The sequence below is a fragment of the Erpetoichthys calabaricus genome, chromosome 8 (assembly GCF_900747795.2).
Source record: "Erpetoichthys calabaricus chromosome 8, fErpCal1.3, whole genome shotgun sequence".
Taxonomy (NCBI): domain Eukaryota; kingdom Metazoa; phylum Chordata; class Cladistia; order Polypteriformes; family Polypteridae; genus Erpetoichthys; species Erpetoichthys calabaricus.
The window spans coordinates 123,710,093-123,730,821 of NC_041401.2; the positions used below are offsets into that span (position 1 = coordinate 123,710,093).

A 20,729-nucleotide genomic window follows, 5' to 3' on the forward strand; every position below is an offset into this window, starting at 1 on the left:
TGCCTGACACAGAGAAGTAGACCAAAAGCACCTCAAAAGCTAGACATCATGCCAAGATCCAAAGAAATTCAGGAACAAATGAGAACAGAAGTAATTGAGATCTATCAGTCTGGTAAAGGATATAAAGCCATTTCTAAAGCTTTGGGACTCCAGCGAACCACAGTGAGAGCCATTATCCACAAATGGCAAAAACATGGAACAGTGGTGAACCTTCCCAGGAGTGGCCGGCTGACCAAAATTACCCCAAGAGCGCAGAGACGACTCATCCGAGAGGTCACAAAAGACCCCAGGACAACGTCTAAAGAACTGCAGGCCTCACTTGCCTCAATTAAGGTCAGTGTTCACGACTCCACCATAAGAAAGAGACTGGGCAAAAACAGCCTGCATGGCAGATTTCCAAGACGCAAACCACTGTTAAGCAAAAAGAACATTAGGGCTCGTCTCAATTTTGCTAAGAAACATCTCAATGATTGCCAAGACTTTTGGGAAAATACCTTGTGGACTGATGAGACAAAAGTTGAACTTTTTGAAAGGCAAATGTCCCGTTACATCTGGCGTAAAAGGAACACAGCATTTCAGAAAAAGAACATCATACCAACAGTAAAATATGGTGGTGGTAGTGTGATGGTCTGGGGTTATTTTGCTGCTTCAGGACCTGGAAGGCTTGCTGTGATAGATGGAACCATGAATTCTACTGTCTACCAAAAAATCCTGAAGGAGAATGTCCGGCCATCTGTTCGTCAACTCAAGCTGAAGCGATCCTGGGTGCTGCAACAGGACAATGACCCAAAACACACCAGCAAATCCACCTCTGAATGGCTGAAGAAAAACAAAATGAAGACTTTGGAGTGGCCTAGTCAAAGTCCTGACCTGAATCCAATTGAGATGCTATGGCCTGACCTTAAAAAGGCGGTTCATGCTAGAAAACCCTCAAATAAAGCTGAATTACAACAATTTTGCAAAGATGAGTGGGCCAAAATTCCTCCAGAGCGCTGTAAAAGACTCATTGCAAGTTATCGCAAACGCTTGATTGCAGTTATTGCTGCTAAGGATGGCCCAACCAGTTATTAGGTTCAGGGGGCAATTACTTTTTCACACAGGGCCATGTAGGTTTGGATTTTTTTTTCTCCCTAAATAATAAAAACCACCATTTACAAACTGCATTTTGTGTTTACTTGTGTTATATTTGACTAATGGTTAAATGTGTTTGATGATCAGAAACATTTTGTGTGACAAACATGCAAGAGAATAAGAAATCAGGAAGGGGGCAAATAGTTTTTCACACCACTGTAAGGTCCCACAGTTGACAGTTCATGTCAGAGCACAAATCAAGCATGAAGTCAAAGGAACTGTCTGTAAACCTCCGAGACAGGATTGTCTCGAGGCACAAATCTGGGGAAGGCTACAGAAAAATGTCTGCTGCTTTGAAGGTCCCAATGAGCACAGTTGCCTCCATCATCCGTAAGTGGAAGAAATTCAAAACCACCAGAACTCTTCCTACAACTGGCCGGCCATCTAAACTGAGCGATCGGAGGAGAAGGGCCTTAGTCAGGGAGGTGACCAAGAACCCGATGGTCACTCTGTCAGAGCTCCAGAGGTCCTCTGTGGAGAGAGGAGAACCTTCCAGAAGGACAACCATCTCTGCAGCAATCCACCAATCAGACCTGTATGGTAGGCTGGCCAGATAGAAGCCACTCCTTAGTAAAAGGCACATGGCAGCCCGCCTGGAGTTTGCCAAAAGGCACCTGAAGGACTCTCAGACCATGAGAAAGAAAATTCTCTGGTCTGATGAGACAAAGATTGAACTCTTTGGCGTGAATGCCAGGCGTCACGTTTGGAAGAAACCTGGCACCATTCCCAACAGTGAAGCATGGTGGTGGCAGCATCATGCTGTGGGGATGTTTTTCAGCGGCAGGAACTGGGAGACTAGTCAGGATAAATGGAAAGATGACTGCAGCAATGTACAGAGACATCCTGGATGAAAACCTGCTCCAGAGCGCTCTTGACCTCAGACTGGGGCGACGGTTCATCTTTCAGCAGGACAACGACCCTAAGCACACAGCCAAGATATCAAAGGAGTGGCTTCAGGACAACTCTGTGAATGTCCTTGAGTGTCCCAGCCAGAGCCCAGACTTGAATCCGATTGAACATCTCTGGAGAGATCTTAAAATGGCTGTGCACCGACGCTCCCCATCCAACCTGATGGAGCTTGAGAGGTGCTGCAAAGAGGAATGGGCGAAACTGGCCAAGGATAGGTGTGCCAAGCTTGTGGCATCATATTCAAAAAGACTTGAGGCTGTAATTGCTGCCAAAGGTGCATCGACAAAGTATTGAGCAAAGGCTGTGAATACTTATGTACATGTGCTTTCTCAATTTTTTTATATTTAATAAATTTACAAAAACCTCAAGTAAACTTTTTTCACATTGTCATTATGGGGTGTTGTGTGCAGAATTCTGAGGAAAAAAATTAATTTAATCCATTTTGGAATAAGGCTGTAACATAACAAAATGTGGAAAAAGTGATGCGCTGTGAATACTTTCTGGATGCACTGTATATGTAAGTTTATCAGGATGCTGTAAACAACATGCTTATGTGACTGAGCTTCTAGGAACAAATTTAAGGGAGACACAGTTTGTGATTTGGAAAGGATCAAACTGTACAAAACACATTAGTCTTTACCCACTATAATCTGGAAGTAGTTAAACCAAAGAAAGTCCACTGATCCTGGACCTAGCTACAAAACAAAGACAATTTTAATTCTGACTGAATGGAAACACTGCATACTGTTTTTCGCCTCGCAAATGGCACTGGCAGTATTGTGCTAATATGCCCACATCTTAAAAACACTGCTAATGGACAGGACTTTGCCCAATTGTTACCCCAACCCTTCTTATATTTAATTTGTTTTATAATAAGCACCACCACAGGAAAATTTCTCAGGAACCAGGGATTTTTTTTTTTTTTTTTTAAGAAAAATCTGGAACTTTTGTAGCATTCCCACCACAGGAACTCAGGTAATTTGTAGTTCCTGGTAGGTTGTTCCCTGTTCTATCTTTCTCCTACTCCAGGTTATGTACTTTTCGTTCAACCAGAAACTATCGTGGGTTGGGCTCAGGTGGTGAATTGTGCTGATTGATTGACTACAAGTACTATCTCCATCTTACATATCTTTTAGTGGTCTCTACTTTGAAGAGTAATCAGTGAAAATGGAGCGCTACATTTTGCGTCACATCAGTCTTCATAGCTGCATCCCTGGTGAGCCCCATCAAAGCAATAAGGTGAGAGGATCCTGGGGAAAGCGTTCCTGACTCATTGTTGCACAATGCTATACACCGCATCAAATCAATAAGGTGAGGAGGATCCCCGTGAACTCCCAATCACACCGCACTTCGCAAAGCATCACTCTTCATTGCCGACGTCAGGAGTAGGGAGCCAGGCAGGTCCTTCCTCACTGTCCTGTTTCACTTCTAAACAGGCAAAGCCACGGGGGATGGCTCGTGTATTATTATATATCTACACATACATACTAGGTGGCTCTGCCCAGTGCTCGCCAACCCCCGGGCGGGCACTATGCGCTATCCAGGATACGGGGAAGTGGATGCACAATTTAAACAGATGGTTATTTCTATTATGCATATGTAACAATTCCCATGAAAATAACAATTTTACATTACAGCGAGTAATTAACCACAGTAAAAAATAGTAAAATGTAATAAATTGAAAGAAAATTATGTTTCATGTTGCGTTAGAGGTATTCGTTGCATTATACGTTTTCGTTCTTTTTGGCTTTGAAATTAACATGCAAATACTTTTTAAACTTACACTTTTACTGTAAAACTTCAGTAAAAACTATTTTTTGAATTAACTTTGTCAATATCGCATTGAATTTTGATTCCATGTCTGGACTTACATCGTGACAACGCAACAAATAACTGCCCGTGAGTGAATATCGTTCCTTTCTCTCTAATAAATTAACGATTTTTTTCGAATGTTTGTCCCTTTGATTTGTTAATTGTAAAATGTATATTACATAAAATAAAAGGCAGATCTGATCATTACAACAGAAAGACTTGTATTTTTTAAATTATTTAGCATCTAGTGCCTCTGAGCTTATTAAGCCCTTGCAAAATGTGACCATGAAATTAAGTGTTACAGTAATCCTGCAGTAAAAAATAAATCGTAGAATAGTAATACCAATTATCTGAATAGGTCAGTAGTAATAATAAAATGTTATATAGAGCATGCAGAATGCACCAAAGTTGGTAACCTACAACTCGCTGAGAGGCAAACAAGGGTAAAGAGATACACATGTCCTACTCCCTGATCAGTGCTCCTAACAGTACCCCATTGAGTGTCTGCCCTCTCCCCCTAAGCTATTGAGTGGCAAACAAAGTCTTTTTACAACACGCTTAAATATTTTAAAATCCTCAATAAATATTGTGGTGTACATTAACTCCTGAAACTGGCAATACTTTGTTATGCAATTGCTTCTAATTCTTTTGTAGTAAAATTCAAATTGATAATATGTTGTGATCTGTACATACTGTGATTTAAAGGTGCATAGGTCCAGCAAAAATGGCAACTTTTAGTGAGGTTGCCTGTTTTTATTTTTTTCTACATATTTATAGTAGGTCTGGATGATAGAGACTTAAAATGAATTGCAATTAGTTTGAACAAAAATGAAAAATTCAATATATATTGATATGTGCTCAAAAACACCTTAAAAGATTTCAGATCAGCACCATATACAATGGCATGCAAAACTTTGGACACCCTTGCTTAAAATGTCTGTTACTCTGATAAGTTAAGTGAGCAGAACATGAACTGATTACCAAAAGGCATAAAATTAAAACATGACACATTTCTTTTCAGCATTTTATGCATGATTAGTGTATTGTTTTTCTTATGTACAATGGAAAAAGAAAAGGAGCACCATGCAAAGGTTTGGGCACCCCCAAGATATTGGAGGTCTCAGACCCTAATTAGCTTATTAACTCTATGGCTTCTTCACAATCATCGTTAGGAAGCCCCAGGTGATGCAAATTGCAGACCTGTATAAATCCTCTGACTCCTCAAACTCTGTCAGAACAATCAGCAGCCATGGGCTCCTCTAAGCAGCTGCCTAGCACTCTGAAAAATAAAATAATTATGTTCACAGAGCAGGAGGAGGCTACAAGAAGACAGCAAAACGTTTTAATGTAGCTGTTTCCTCAGTTTGCAATGTTATTAAGAAATTATGTTATCGGGAACCTTGGAGGACCAAGAAAAGTTTGTGAAAGAACTGCTCGTTAGATTGCTAGAAAGGAAAATAAAGAAAACCCACTTAACTGCAAAAGACCTTCAGGGAGATTTAGCAGACTCTGGAGTGGTGGTTTACTGTTCTACTATGCACCAAAAGTTATTTAGACCACAGTATGGAAAGGTATGTTTGAAGAAAGCAGAGTGCAGAATTATAGGAAAAGAACACCTCTCCAAGTATTGAACATGGGGGTGGATTGATTATGCGTTGTGCTTGTGTTGCAGCATGTGGCACAGGGAAGATGTCACTGGTAGATGGAAGAATTGATTCAAATAAATAAATACATCATACCAAACATCACACCTTCTGTAAAAAAGTTGAAATTAAAATGAGGATGGTTCCTACAACAAGATAACACCTCAGAATCTAAAATGGAATCTCTAGAGGTGCAAGCTGACGGTTTTACCATGACCCTCATAGTCCCCGATGTAGAGATCATTGAAAATCTGTGGATAGTTCTCATAAGAGCAGTGCATGCAAAACGGTCCAAGAATCTTGAAGAATTAGAAGCCTTCTGCAAGGACAAATGGGCAAAAATACCCCAAGAAAGAACTGTAAGACTCTTGGCTGGCTACAAAAAGCATCTACAAGTTATGATACTTGCCAAAAAGGGATCTTACTATGTACTGACCATGTTGGGTGCCCAAACCTTTGCTTCAGGCCCTTTTCATTTTTTGGTATTTTGTACCCAAGAATCATGGAAATAAAAATGTAGTCTTGGATAAAATATTAAAGAAATGTGCCACTTTTAACTTTATGCCTTTTAGCAATCAGTTCACATTCTGCTCACTTAACTATTCATAGTAACCAGATATTTAAAGCAAGGGTGCCCAAACCTTTGTATGCCACTGTATACCATAAACCTGGTATATTTTCTTACAATAATATTAAATATTAACAAAGGAACCCCCCCCCCCCACAAATGTAAGATTTTCATTAACAGCCATGCCACAAAAACATGTCAAAACATGTAGCATGTACTTTCCAACCATTTCTAACTCTCTAGTTATTTTTGAATTTCCACTGTATGTACTGCGTTTAAAACCATGCCTGCCTTGTCAGTCAGTAAACATTGCTATCTCTCTCTCTGACTTTATATAAGGAAAGACAAAGCTCTTAATTCATTATTTCACAAATCACAGATTATAATACACGTACATGTGCACACTGTGTGGATATACTGGGGTGGATGATATGACATCAAACTAAGATCACAATATTTTCCATAATCTTGACAATAGATACCGTATCGCAATATCAATACATAGTTTATAAAAAAAGGTAATAAACAGAAATAAACATGGTGAGGCACTATTTGCAACCAAAAATATTTTCTTAATTGCATTAAATGTTTTTGTAAAAACTCGGAGGTGGAACAATATAAACGTGAATCAAAAATTAACCAAATTTAAAAACAAAAAAATTAAAATACAAGTCCTTTGGATGTTATAAAAATCTAAGTAATTACAGCTACACTTTTTTTTATTGATTACAAAAAGTGCCAATGATTCCTTTTTAAAAATAGTATTGCTAATTATAACAAATGCAAAACTTAATTCTCATTTTGTGTTCTAGTACCAGAACTTTTCATAGTTTTTTTGTCATTTAAAATTCACCAGTATGTTCCTCACAAGTTCTTTGTTGAAAAAACGCCATCCTTTTAACAGTTTCTGGCTTTAGTGCTACCCTGTTGAATGTGACCACAATCCTCCTAGTGCTAAACGGGCCCTTTCAGAGGGTGAAATTGTGACAAGAATTATTACAAGCTTAAAATAATTTATAATAACATGTAGCACTGACACATATTGTTTATATATATGTACATACAACTATTAGGTTATGAAAACTTATTTTCTTTTTAAAACTGTATTGTTCGCAGAATAACTCATTATTTTTAAAAAAAATATATAACAAGCAGAAACCACATCTATATACAGTGATCCCTCGCTATATGGCGCTTCGCCTTTCGCGGCTTCACTCTATCGCGGATTTTATATGTAAGCATATTTAAATATATTTCGCGGATTTTTTGCTGGTTCGCGGATTTCTGAGGACAATGGGTCTTTTAATTTCTGGTACATGCTTCCTCAGTTGGTTTGCCCAGTTGATTTCATACAAGGGACGCTATTGGCAGATGGCTGAGAAGCTACCCAACTTACTTTTGTTTCTCTCTCTCTCTCTCTCTCTCTCTTGCGCTGACTTTCTCTGATCCTGACATAGGGGGTGTGAGCAGGGGGGTTGTTCGCACACCTAGACGATACGGACGCTCGTCTAAAAATGCTGAAAGAGTTGCTACCTTCTGTGTGCAGCTGCTTCGTGAAGCGACATGCTGCACGGTGCTTCGCATACTTAAAAGCTCAAAGGGCACGTATTGATTTTTCACTGTTTTCCTCTGTCTCTGTCTCTCTCTCTCCCTGCTCCTGACGGAGGGGGTGTGAGCTGCTGCCTTCAACAGCTTTGTACCGGCGGTGCTTCGCATACTTAAAAGCAAAACAGCCCTATTGATTTGTTTGGTTTTCTCTCACTTTCTGACATTCAGTGCTCCTGACGCGCACTCCTTTGAAAAGGAAGGTATGTTTGCATTCTTTTAATTGTGAGACAGAACTGTCATCTCTGTGTTGTCATGGAGCACAGTTTACACTTTTGAAAAAGAGACAAATGTTTGTTTGTAGTGTTTGAATAACGTTCCTGTCTCTCTACAACCTCCTGTGTTTCTGCGCAAATCTGTGACCCAAGCATGACAATATAAAAATAACCATATAAACATATGGTTTCTACTTCGCGGATTTTCTTATTTCGCGGGTGGCTCTGGAACGCAACCCCCGCGATGGAGGAGAGATTACTGTATATAAAATCCAATGTCTGTCTGCTTTTCACATGAGAACTACTTAACGTTTTTTTTTTTTCTATAATTTGCTTGAACATTCTGGTTGATTTTGCGACCTCTCTCATCATGCGAAGTATCATAGCTCACTTAAGGTACTGATTTATTTGCGCGATTCCGAGAGAGACGCAGCGGGCCAAGGGGAGGGGGGTGGGGACCTCCTCACTCACGCACTAGCCTCGGGGCGCATCATACATCCTCTTAGCTAGCGAACGAGAGAACTACTTAACGGATTTAGATCGGGTTGTTTTTCTAGAATTTGCTTGAACATTCCAGTTGATTTTGCGACTTCTCTCATCGCGCTAAGTATCATAGTTCAGTTGCAGGAGCGATATATTCGCGCTAATCCGAGACAGAGGCTGCAGGCCGAGGGGAGGGGAAAGTGTGACATCTGGAGTAGGGAGCCAAGCAGGGCCCTCCTCACTGTGCTGTTTCACTACTACACCAGTGAAGCTGCGGGGGACAGCTAGTCATAAATAAAGCAATTCAAACCATGTCCTATCAGGTTGACAGGCTAACATACAAATTTTATGTGCAGTGATTCAAATATCTGCTGTGAGGAATATTGGGTTAGGTTTCTAATAGGCACTGTGTTTTGATCACTTAAATTTACCAATAGCAATGTATACTGTAGTTTGTGTCCAAAACATCTTCAACATTCGAATGATGATCATTCTACTGTAAGCTATCATACAATTATAAAACAAAAAAACTTCCCTTAGATCTCCAGCAATTATTTCTCTGTTGTGAGTAATTTATGAAGAATTCTGAAGGCTTCTGTTTTTCGGTTTCAGTTGTAGTTAACAGAGTGAATAGTTAGGCTTACTGTTTGGAAAGTATGGCAAAATGGTCCGGCTTCATGATTAAGTCCGTCATTGGAGAAAAGGAATGTAGTGTTACTTATTTTGTTCATAATGACATTTTGTATGGTGTTTTGGTATACACATTTGACCAAATTATTTACAGCTCTCTATCTTGTATCTTGGGTCCAAGGTTCAAATCAACTTTCTGAAGTCTTCTTTATGTATAGTCTGAATAAATGCGTTACTGGGCAATTGTGCGTTATAGCCCTCTAATGTTTGCTCGTTCTATCATTCAGTTTGCCAGCTGAAAATTATGCTTTGATCAACAAATGTTTGTAGGCTGCACTTTGATGTTTTAAGTCGAGTACTGCTGTTGCATTGGCTGTTGCGTTCTTAAAAGCTTCTTCATATTCACACACACACAAAGTTTTTGAATGTTTTAAAAGGTTAGTGGTGATTCCAGCTTTAGCCACCACAACACAACAACATAAATTGAAAAGTAATATTTCTTGGATATTATTGGAAACTCTGAAAGCAAGCTAATTCCAAATAACTAAGGACCCTTGTAATTAAGATATAATAGCACACCTTAAAAAAAAAAAAACTGTTATTATCAGCCTCAGTTCTGTTTACTTTTATGCTGCTCTCCAAAATATTTTTTCTGTTCTAGCCATTAAAAAGATTTATTACTTTGTTCAGTAGTCTCTGCACTACTGGAGCTAAGGAAAGAAAACAAGCTTGGTTAGGAGAGTATAACTCCAGTGCGCTGCAAGGTGAAAAGTACACTTAAAGCTTCATAGTACACATGCTCTGTTCAAGCAGTGAATTTCAGTTTGCTGTGGTATATCTTCTTTCTGAAAGAAAAAAACAGCATGCACTCCAAATGGACTTCATACAGATGCACAAGCATGTCAATCAGTCAACTTTATAATAATTCTACTTTTGGTAATACAATTTGTAATGAAATTTGCAAACCTTGCACAATTCCACCAATTCAAACATGCATAACTGAATTTAGTGAAGATATATTTGTATAATATTTTAAGCCTTATTCTACGGTGAGGTACAATGGTAAAAGAGAGGGAGGGGTGAGTTGTTAGACTGAAAATGGGGAACAGGATATGAAGCAGCATTAACTGGAGACAGTAAAAAAAAAAAAAAAAAAAAAAAGTGATGATCAAGAGACGCATATCATCCAGATTCATTAGCAGAATAGCAATGGCTGGTAGATTCTGTTTCAGGATCATGCATGAACGAAGAACAAGGAACGAACCACTGCAAATTCTCGTGGAAGCGAAACCATTAATTGAAGACATGGACTTGGTGATGTCACTTCAGGTTATTGGTTGTTTACTGCAATGCTTGAATTTCCTGTTGTTGCTGGTGCCTTCCATTATTCGTACATTCCATCAACATCTTTTTACAAATATATAATGTCTATTTCTGATGACATTATATATTTGTAATTAGCTCTTTGAAATTTGTGTGTTTGGATTTGGGAGGTGGGGCCAATGCTAGATAGAAGTTTGTAAAATGATTTGTGTTTTGCTTATATTCATCATCTGTCAATATAATTTTACTCTGCAGTCTTGGAGTATGTGATTGCCATTCAAGGTGAATTTCTGTTTATGTATGGTTGTGCAAAAGTGGAGTATCACAACTCAATAGTGTTGTGAATGTCACGTGTGACATACATTTTTTATCCTCTGTTGCATTTCGAGGATTTCTGGAAGTTCAGCTTTCGATGGTCTTGAAAAGGCTATTAGTGGTTCACCATTTCCAGACTTATCCCGGTACTAACATTACTACAAAATTCAGATCATAGTACAACGTCACACTGGTATACTGCCCACCTCAAGCCATTTTTTTTTCATGATTTACATTATTTGTAATGGTTCCAAATTATGAATTTGCATATACATTACTTTTCTTACTTTGGTCAGACCATCACAGAATAGAACACAGAGGAAAACAGTATAGTTAATCCTTTTATTGTCCATTTTAACAAATAAAAAGAAATTCAGTACTTCAGTCTGGTAACATTTTTGGTATGGGTGGTCAAAATTAAAAAATGAAACAGAACAGCTACACAATGTTTTACAGTGTTTTGACAGCTCAGTTTTGAAAAAGTAATCAAGCAGTTCTTGAAACAAAATTATACAACAAATGTAACAATTAACAGAACAGGTACTATTAGTAAAATAATTTGCATTTATCTACAAAGAAATGCTGTATCCAAAACACTGATACATACCATGCTTAAAGTTCCGAAAGATTTGCTAGAAAATACATAACTGAAGATAAACATTATGTAAACTGGCTAATCTTTTAGAACTTTTTTTTTTTTTAACTCTCTCTATACACTTATATTTGATCATTGACGCACACATCTTGTGAAGAGTTACCAGTTAAAACATTGCAAGTTGCTGTTTCTTAAAGCGGCAAGGCTCAGAATATGTTAAGTAAACAAAGAGAAAACTGAACAGTAAATGGGATGAGATGACAACACTGTAACTTATTCACTCAGAACTGATTTTCTGATAGTCTTTAGGAAGCTCAGTTTACCTACTAAATAAAAATACAAACTCAGTATGAGAATAAAATGGCCAGTAATGCAGTATACCCCATAACTGATACAAAAACATTGAAGAAAGGGGAAAAAAAAGGATGCTGTTTTTATTTCTGCATTTTAGAAGTGGAGAGCATATGGAATGAATAGACGAGGCCTTATGCTGTGCTAAAGTCACACTTCTGGTGGTATTTGAGTTACTGGCTAGTGTAGTTACTTGATCACTGACACACTTTTTAATACCATAGTCATTGTAGCTCTTATACCCACAACCCTACTGCTTGTCCGCTCCTATGGTATGAACAAAACGACTAACACGTTTCATCTTTAAATGCTGCACTGCTTGAACTACCATCCACAGCAGCACTAAGCCTACCTGTTCTAAACTCAGCCTCAAGTGCAACAACCTCTGCCTACATGGGCAGAGTCAAAGCTGACACACTTAGGCCAGGGATATACTTAAACCTATGACACACGAGCCTGATGACACTGCTTCTACGCAAGCAGTGTATTGCCCATACTTGTACGTGTACTTGAAGTACATCTGAAGGATTCCACCAGGTGGCAGTGCAAGAAATCATCACAGAGAGAAAACAGTATATTTTTTTTGCTGTGTTGTGAGTTGAGGTGGGGGTATGGGGTTGGACTTGTGGAAAAAAAACACCAACAGCAACACAGAAGATTTTATGTAAGACCTTTAAATGTATCTCTTCATTACGATGGGAAATATGCAACACTTGCATTCCATATGTGAGAAATGGATGCAGAAAAGCACCATGAAGACATATGCATGTTAGCATTCAAGTTTGATGATTTGCTTCACCGCATCAAACCATTCAAACATCGAAGCACACAGATTGATCTGCTGGAGCTGCAAGCCTGCCGTCACATGTTGATAGTAAACAAAGATGTTGATGTTAAGTTCCAAAACCTGAACACACTCACACACCAACCACATTGCTTCGCATACTGCAACATGCTCATGTGTCACGTTAACTTTTGACAACATGCTCAGATGACATGTCAAAAGAACACTAGGAATGTGTGGCAGCCATGACAAATGCGCACAAGTGTTCTGAGCAATAAGTATAAACCAGGCCTTATAAAGAGTATTGTGGAGATTTTGTGGATTTTATTTAATGTTTAGAAGAAATTGTGGAGAATTAAATAAAAGTACTGAACATGGCAATAATGGCTTTTGCATTTTGATTTTTATAACATATTGAATAAAACAGAAAATTTATACCTTGCCCAGTCCTAATTTATACAAAGAAAGTCTAAAATTATTATTTACATTCCAAGTCAAACTATACTGGAAATAATTTTAAGGGATTATAGAAAGAGCTGCAGGGGTTTTGCATTATAGTTATAGTTCTGTGTGCAAGAAATATCTTGGTAAACTAAACATTTACAAAGCTTCTGTAATGTGTCTTGTTTAGACATGTTGAAGTAATTATGTACTGTTCTGGGACAAAGGCTATGTTTTAATAATATACAGTAATCCCTCGCTATATCGCACTTCGCCTTTCGCGGCTTCACTCCATCGCGGATTTTATATGTAAGCATATTTAAATATATATCGCGGATTTTTCGCTGCTTCGCGGGTTTCTGCGGACAATGGGTCTTAATTTCTGGTACATGCTTCCTCAGTTGGTTTGCCCAGTTGATTTCATACAAGGGACGCTATTGGCAGATGGCTGAGAAGCTACCCAACTTACTTTTCTTTCTCTCTCTCTTGCGCTGACTATCTGTGATCCTGACGCAGGGGGTGTGAGCAGGGGGGCTGTTTGCACACCTAGACTATACGGACGCTCGTCTAAAAATGCTGAAAGATTATCTTCACGTTTCTACCTTCTGTGTGCAGCTTTTAAGTATGCTGCACGGTGCTTCGCATACTTAAAAGCTCAAAGGGCACGTATTGATTTTTTTATCTGTCTCTCTCTATCTCTCTCTCTGCTCCTGACGGAGGGGGTGTGAGCTGCCGCCTTCAACAGCTTTGTGCCGCGGTGCTTCGCATACTTACAAGCCAAACAGCCCTATTGAATTGTTTGCTCCTTTGAAGAGGAAGATATGTTTGCATTCTTTTAATTGTGAGACTGAACTGTCTTCTCTGTCTTGTCATGGAGCACAGTTTAAACTTTTGAAAAAGAGACAAATGTTTGTTTGCAGTGTTTGAATAACGTTCCTGTCTCTCTACAACCTCCTGTGTTTCTGGAACGCAACCCCCGCGATGGAGGAGGGATTACTGTACAGTATATTGTTGAAATATGCAAGAAGTCATAGTTATGTCACTTGGCTATTACTAAGTAACCCTATTGTAATATTTATTGTACTGATGGGATGAAAGACTATTCTGATACACTAACACTACTGCTGTGTTGCTGTTCTAATATGTCCTCTAGTATCAATACAATTCATTTTAAATTTAAATTCTAAGGAGACAGTGAAGCTTTCTTCTTCCATAATATATTTGATAAATATTAAACCTCGGATGGTATGAACGAATGCATAAATGGATTAACCAGAAGCTTTTATTCATAGCCAGTGTTTTTTTTTTGGCGGGGAGTACAGTGTAAACGTAAACATACAGCCACACGTACAATATCTCCATCCATAGTTATGCATACACACGATGTTCGGACTACACAGCAGAATGACAAAAAAGAAAGAAAATTAAAAAAAAGAAAAATTTTTGACTTAGTAGTCACAGTTATATTATGTAGGCATATTGCCATTGGTATAAAGGAGCCCCAGTAGCATTTATTGACAGACTTCTGCTGAACAATTTGTTGGCTGAAAGTACTCAGTGAGTCAAGGACAGGATGTGTAGCCTTGTTTATAATGGCATTCAGTTATGTCTCTCCTTCGCGTCCAGAGTGCATCCCATAACTGAGCCTGCTCTTTTAATTAGCATGTTGATTCAGTGTGCCTCTATTGAGTCATGTTCCTGGCACAGCAAACCACAGCATATCAAATTAAAAAAAAAACAAAAAAAAAACACACACACACACACACTGCCTATCACAGAGTTGTAGAAGATGGTAAGGATGTAATTACCCACATGAGAAGAACCCAGGTACCTAAAAAGAGCCTTTTCATTCCTTACTTATATATAGTAGTTCCTCTGTGTTCTGAGACTAGTCTAACCTGTCATTAACATGACTGGATGTAAAGCCTCTTTGGCAAAAGTCAAAAACCAGTTCTTTGTTTTGCTGATGTTAAGCTGAAGACTATTCTTTCTGCACCAAGCAGCAAAGTTCTCCACCTGACACCTATGCTCTGTTTCATCACCCTTATTGAGAATTCCAATAAGAGAAGAACCATCTTAGAATTTCTAGAAGTGATATGACCAGGTGTTATATGTACAGTGTGAAGTGAACAGAATAAAGAGAAAAAGTGACGGGACTTTTTCCTTGTGGTCTCTCATTGTTGCTCACATCCATATCAGAGTCATCGTCTTTGAGGCTCACAAACTGCTGTCTGCTGGACAGATAGTGCTTTATCCAAGACACTATAGGCTCATCTACCTGAACATCCCTGGACTTAACCCTTAACAGGGACGGCTAGACAGCATTAAAGGCACTGGAGAAATCAAAAAAAAACATAATCCTCACTATTCTGCCACGTACATTTATGAGCAGATAAATTCCCAGTTTCACAAAACACTTCAATGTTTCAGATATATTTTCATTAGAACAAAACAGATTAAATAATTAATACAAACTTAGTGATACAGCACAATAGTTTCTGCAGAAAGAATATTTGTTTTACCTCTGTTCACAATGACTAGTGGATGCTGGATGTATTTAGAATATATTTTGTGAAACCAGTGAGATTTTATTTGTCCAGCCATTTTAGAGCAAGACAAAAAAGGTGAATAACCAGAATTACTCTGATGTGAATTGCCTATTTGGATTCTCTAGAACCATAACCATTCTTTCAAGTGATTCTTAGAAATCAAACGGAAAAAAAGTATAAAAATTTGGTTGCTTGTTGTTTGCTAACACAAACTTTGGTGTTGCAGGAACCTAAGAAAATAATAAATTTAACAAACAAGAGGAAACCATTCAGCTAATCAATTTAGTTTGGCTAAGCTGCCATAAAACCTAATCCAAATAGTTTTTAAAAAGCTGAAAAGGTTTCAGTTTCAATTACATGAGTTAGTAGTCAGTTCCAGATTTCAATAACTCATTGTGTTAAAAAGCACTTCTCTTTCATTTCTAATGACTAAGTACATGACTCATTTAATCAAAAGAATGATTTTTCAGGAGTAACTTTACTGATGCCTTTTGAGAAAGGTATAGGTCTGCAAACTACCCCCACTTATCAATACTAAACACATTTAAATCCCATAGCCCATCAAAAAAGGATATGTCCTTTAGTCCCAGGATATACTTGGTTGTGCTCTTCTGTACAGCTCCTAGTGATGCTATTTCCTTTTTGTTACATGGTGCCTCAGAACTCAGTACTCCAGAGGCAGTGTCACTAGTATATTATACAGTCTCTACATAATGTGCAGGGCATTTTCATTTTATCTAATGGAAAGTACAAAATTCATAATCCTCGATAGTGATTTATGTTCTCTATTCACACCTTTGGAAAGAATGTTGTTAGTTTGCAATTATCTTCAATATACTGAAAGTTTGCTCTAATTCTCAATACCTTAACAACAAATTATTGGATAAAAAAAAAAAAAACAGTTAAATGTGTGTGGAGTGTAAGAATATCAAAAATAATGCAGAACACATGGTAATTTGTGCATTAAGAACATAACAGATGTGCAAACAAAGCAAATCTGATCCAATTTTATTGGTTTTAGCAAATAAACACAATCTGGATGTCAATTCACCCATTCAGATAATATCTATTGATATGTTCCCTTTAATTATATATAAAAAAATTATTATCGTCTTAGGCCTGTATGGAGTCAGCATATTCTCCCTATGTGCCACTTTTTTTTCCCTTGTCATATGCCTAACACAAGACAGGTTAACTGTAGACTCTACAATGGCCCAGTAGATACAAGTCTGGTTGTGAATGAATTTGACTAGAAAATGATGTCCCATTAGTGCTTGTTTCCTGTCTTCTTCCTGAAACTACCAGGACACACACTGGTCCCCATGACCTTGAAATGGACCAAGTCGGTTAAACATTCCCAGTAGAAGTGGATTCCAGCCATCTTAATTAACACAGACAATTCCTGTGTCTTTAACATACAGTAGATGTTGGTGTACAAGAAAGATCAAAATTTGAAAAAGAGTATCTAATTCAAAGCCAGTCTTTGTCAATAGTAAACTCTGAGGACCTATTTATTTAGACAGTTTATTTGATTATCAACATGGTGATCTTACCTTTCCAGTGTGGTCAAAGGACCGTACTTTGGCTACTTTGTGTTGAACTGTAGAATAATATGCAAGTTTTGTCAAAGAGCCTCCTGCAGTGAATGAGGAAAAAGAAAAGAATGTTGACTTTGATAATGACACTAATTATTACGACACCCAACTAAACGCATAAATAATTTTTCAGGTATCTTTAGGGAAGAATTTAATTAAGAAGAGGGACCAGTGGTAAATTAAATAAACCAATAAAATACAACCATATCAAATTTGTATAACATTAAGGATGTTTTATTACTCTTCTACAGGCTCAAACTTTTAAAAAAAAAAATCTGCAAACAGAAACAGTTACTCTAATGTAAAAATAAAACCAATGAGGTGCTAGAAAAGATACAACTGTAAAGATTAATAACTAAAAAAAATTACTTCCCATAGCAAAAAAAAGCTGAAAATGAATTGTAGTACAGGGAAAATTTAATATGCAACATCTTCTTGAGGAGAGGAAAAAAAAAAACAGAAATTAAAGTAGAGCAGATTTGTGATGTTGAAAAAGGCTCTGTAAGACTCCAGATTCCAGTAGCGATCTGCATATACATGTTCCTATGACACTGAAACCCAGAACTGTGTTACTGCACATTTTCTTACACTAATGGCAACTGGAATGATTTCACACATAGATACCCACAATATATTGTTAACAGTTTTGAATTTTCAACAAAAAAAAAATCCAAATAAAAAACTGTAAATACTTGGGGAAAAAGCAAACATAAAACTAATAAAAGTAATAAAATAACTTTAAAAATAGTACAGTATTTATAATATTAAAACACCACATAACTTTAAACGTGCTTTTTATAGGGAAGCATTGGAGGACCTGGAAAAATATCTGGTTTTACTGTGAGCCTATATAGTCATTAATAAATCAGAGAGAAGGTCTATATACTGCTGGAAGGTTAAAAAAAACACACACAAGGGAGATAAAAACAATATGAACACCCAACAGAGGAGATACACCAGCATGGAGTAAAGCGAAGGTTTATATGTGTTGCTTTTTAAAACTATGAAATCATAAATACCTAGTAAGAAAAATGTGTTTAAACATTCTTTTGAAGAATTAACAACACTATAGACAGTGTGGCCTGAAGGATAAGACCATGAACTTTATCCCAGTGGTTTGGCTACTTCAGATCCCTCCCTCTCCTTACCATGATCCTGAGCAAATCCAGTACTCTGCCAGAGCTATAATTGTAAAAAAAAAATATATCACCAGCTACACTACTGTGATTGGTAAACCTCTTTAGATAAATACACTTAACTATATAAATGGTGTACTTTATAACATACCCGCCAATCTAAATTGACATCACAGCTTTTATATGACCCATCTATTAATGTTTACTTGCAATAGTGTTACAGGTTAACAGAGACTTGGGCAATACCAGTATGTAAAAGCTGCACTTACAGCAGGATTTAATGCCAACCACTTTCTTAAAACCAGTTTTCTTGCTTTCATTTTGCTGAATTGAAAGTATATTTTTCCCTAGAGTAACATTTTTTTTTTTTGAAACACAGTGGTTTGCAACTCAACAAAAAAATAAAATTTTTCCTTTGTTTCTTTGTATTTTGTTACAATTTTTAAGTACTAGAGACTTTTCTGATTAATCATCTGCTGCTTTCAAATGTGCACTTACTGGAAAACAGCAACTCTTCAACAAAATAATAATGGATTATGACAAACAAAATGAATGAAAGAAAAAATAAAAAGGAATGTAAAGAGCTGATCAGCTGAAAAAAAAAATATTTTTAATTTTATTGAACATCAAAATTTACACTATTAGCAATTCCTGCTGACAGTACGCTGACGTAAACCACCTAATTAATGTGAAGCTCACTTATCATGTGTTGACGGACTTCATGCTAAGAAACTGATTAGAATTAAGACTCCCCTCCCTTACAGAAGGATAACGGTAGCATAGCAGTCAAGAATTTGCAGAACAGAGGAAACCAGCATGGTATACCAAAGCTAAATCCAATTACATATGTGGCGTATTTTATACTTCAACTACAGCTATAGTCAGATATCGTCTGTTTAGTTTACTGTATATTAATAATATCCAAACATTAATATAGCCTACAGGAATATAGACTGTTTTCATTGTAATTTACAAGCAACCCTTCTTGTTCCAATTTGTATTTCTATATTTTAAGCAATTTAAATTAGCCCAATCAGCATGCATTCTACCGAACTTGTTATTGATATATGTTGTACGCAGCGATACACGAAAACTGTATTGCGTGTGACTAACACCCCTTCTTCCATTATGAAATTCCGTATCAGCACGTTGAGAAGCACACAACAATAACATTTAAATGTAGACTTCATAAAAGGTTCTAAACCTTCATTATCTGGCAAAACGAGTTAAATTAACTAAAAGAGTGATTGTCACATTGGCCTTGACATTTACGCTTGCTCATTCGTGAAACGGGCACATAACATACGCTTTTCACTGCGAACGTGCGGCTAGGTTAACGAATAACCGTTTTTCAAATTTTAACAGAGAAATGCAACACACAGGGATATTGCTTATTATATGTACTTAGTAAAAACACACTTGAAGTCGGGCATTGGGTCTAGTTACTTCAATGTTGTTTTCAAATCCAGACACGGTGCGGTTTCTGAGGGGCTCTCTGGGAGATGTAGTATGCGGGAAACAACAATAACCAGCATATAGGCTGCCACGGCACAGCTGCAGACTACAAAATCCACAAACACTCGCTGTACACTATAAGACCACAGAACTCTGGGCTATGTATTGCAACAGTCACACATTCTGCACTTATTTACTCACACCGCAAGTCTACAAAAGACTACAGTTTCCGTTCCACCCATTCCGCTCCTTAACTCCCACAATGGCCCATTGCAATAACTTTTAGCCTTGACGTGTTACACACATTTAAAACAAAACGAATACATAAGAAGTAAATATTTGCATTTCCATATATTTTGCTCATATATACCTATGTCTATAGCGAACCTCTTGGCATTCTCGAGATTTCGAAAAATTTCATCCGGAGGCAGAATTATGCTTTTATCCATACTGTGACTGCTTCTCTCCATCTGACCAGACGCCGCCATTTGCCTCGTGTGTGTGTGTTTGTGTGTGTCGTAGAGCGAGCTTCAGTGACGTCACGAAGGAAAAGGAGTGGAAAAACCACTTGGATTCCTAGGTAGACTTCAAGATGAATCAAACAGTGTATCATATATGGAGGTTTTCTCATACTGAAGATATTTTAAAACAGCCGTAAATAATTCATGTGAACAACACACATACACAAAACGAAGAAATACGTCAAACTAAAAAGGAAAATACACAATCACTGACATTTAATCTACTATCTGTCCATTTTCCTAACTCGGTTAATCAGGGCAGATCCCAGTAGTCATCAGAAAAGGCAGGAATAACACCTGGACAGGGTGACAGACCACCTTAGGGTGAACACACATAGGCCAATACAGCAAAGTCAATTCACCTGACCAGGATGTCTTTGGACAGTGGGAGTAAACAGGAAGAACTTGCAAGTTCCATGCAATGAGCACCTAAGACACAGATCTCAGTCTCCTTACTATCAGACAGCTGTGCTACCACTGGACCGCCCACATATAATCTTAAATAGTAATTTTAAAAGTTTACTTTTCTTGTTATTACAATATTGCATATTACTTTGTTCATAGTGTCCATTTATACTTATAATGATTGTATTTTATTAACAAATGATTAAAAAATGCCCAGAAATCTTCTTCCTATCTTCCATGCTTAATTCTGTTTGCAGAGTTGT

The 20,729-nt window shown here is 37.5% G+C and overlaps 1 protein-coding gene across 2 annotated transcripts in view; it reads right to left on the minus strand.

Annotated features, from left to right (window-relative positions):
- The window catches only part of pank4 (pantothenate kinase 4 (inactive)), a 130,168-nt gene extending 110,106 nt beyond the window's left edge, over positions 1–20,062 (minus strand). For both annotated transcript variants that reach the window (XM_028807423.2, XM_028807422.2), the window contains exons 1-2: positions 19,911–20,062; positions 16,908–16,990 (exon numbers count right to left, since the gene is read on the minus strand). In XM_028807423.2, coding sequence (XP_028663256.1) covers positions 16,908–16,990; positions 19,911–20,028 — 201 coding nt within the window. In that variant the 5' untranslated portion in view covers positions 20,029–20,062. The remainder of the gene's footprint in view (positions 1–16,907; positions 16,991–19,910) is intronic.
- Positions 20,063–20,729: the final 667 nt, after the last annotated feature.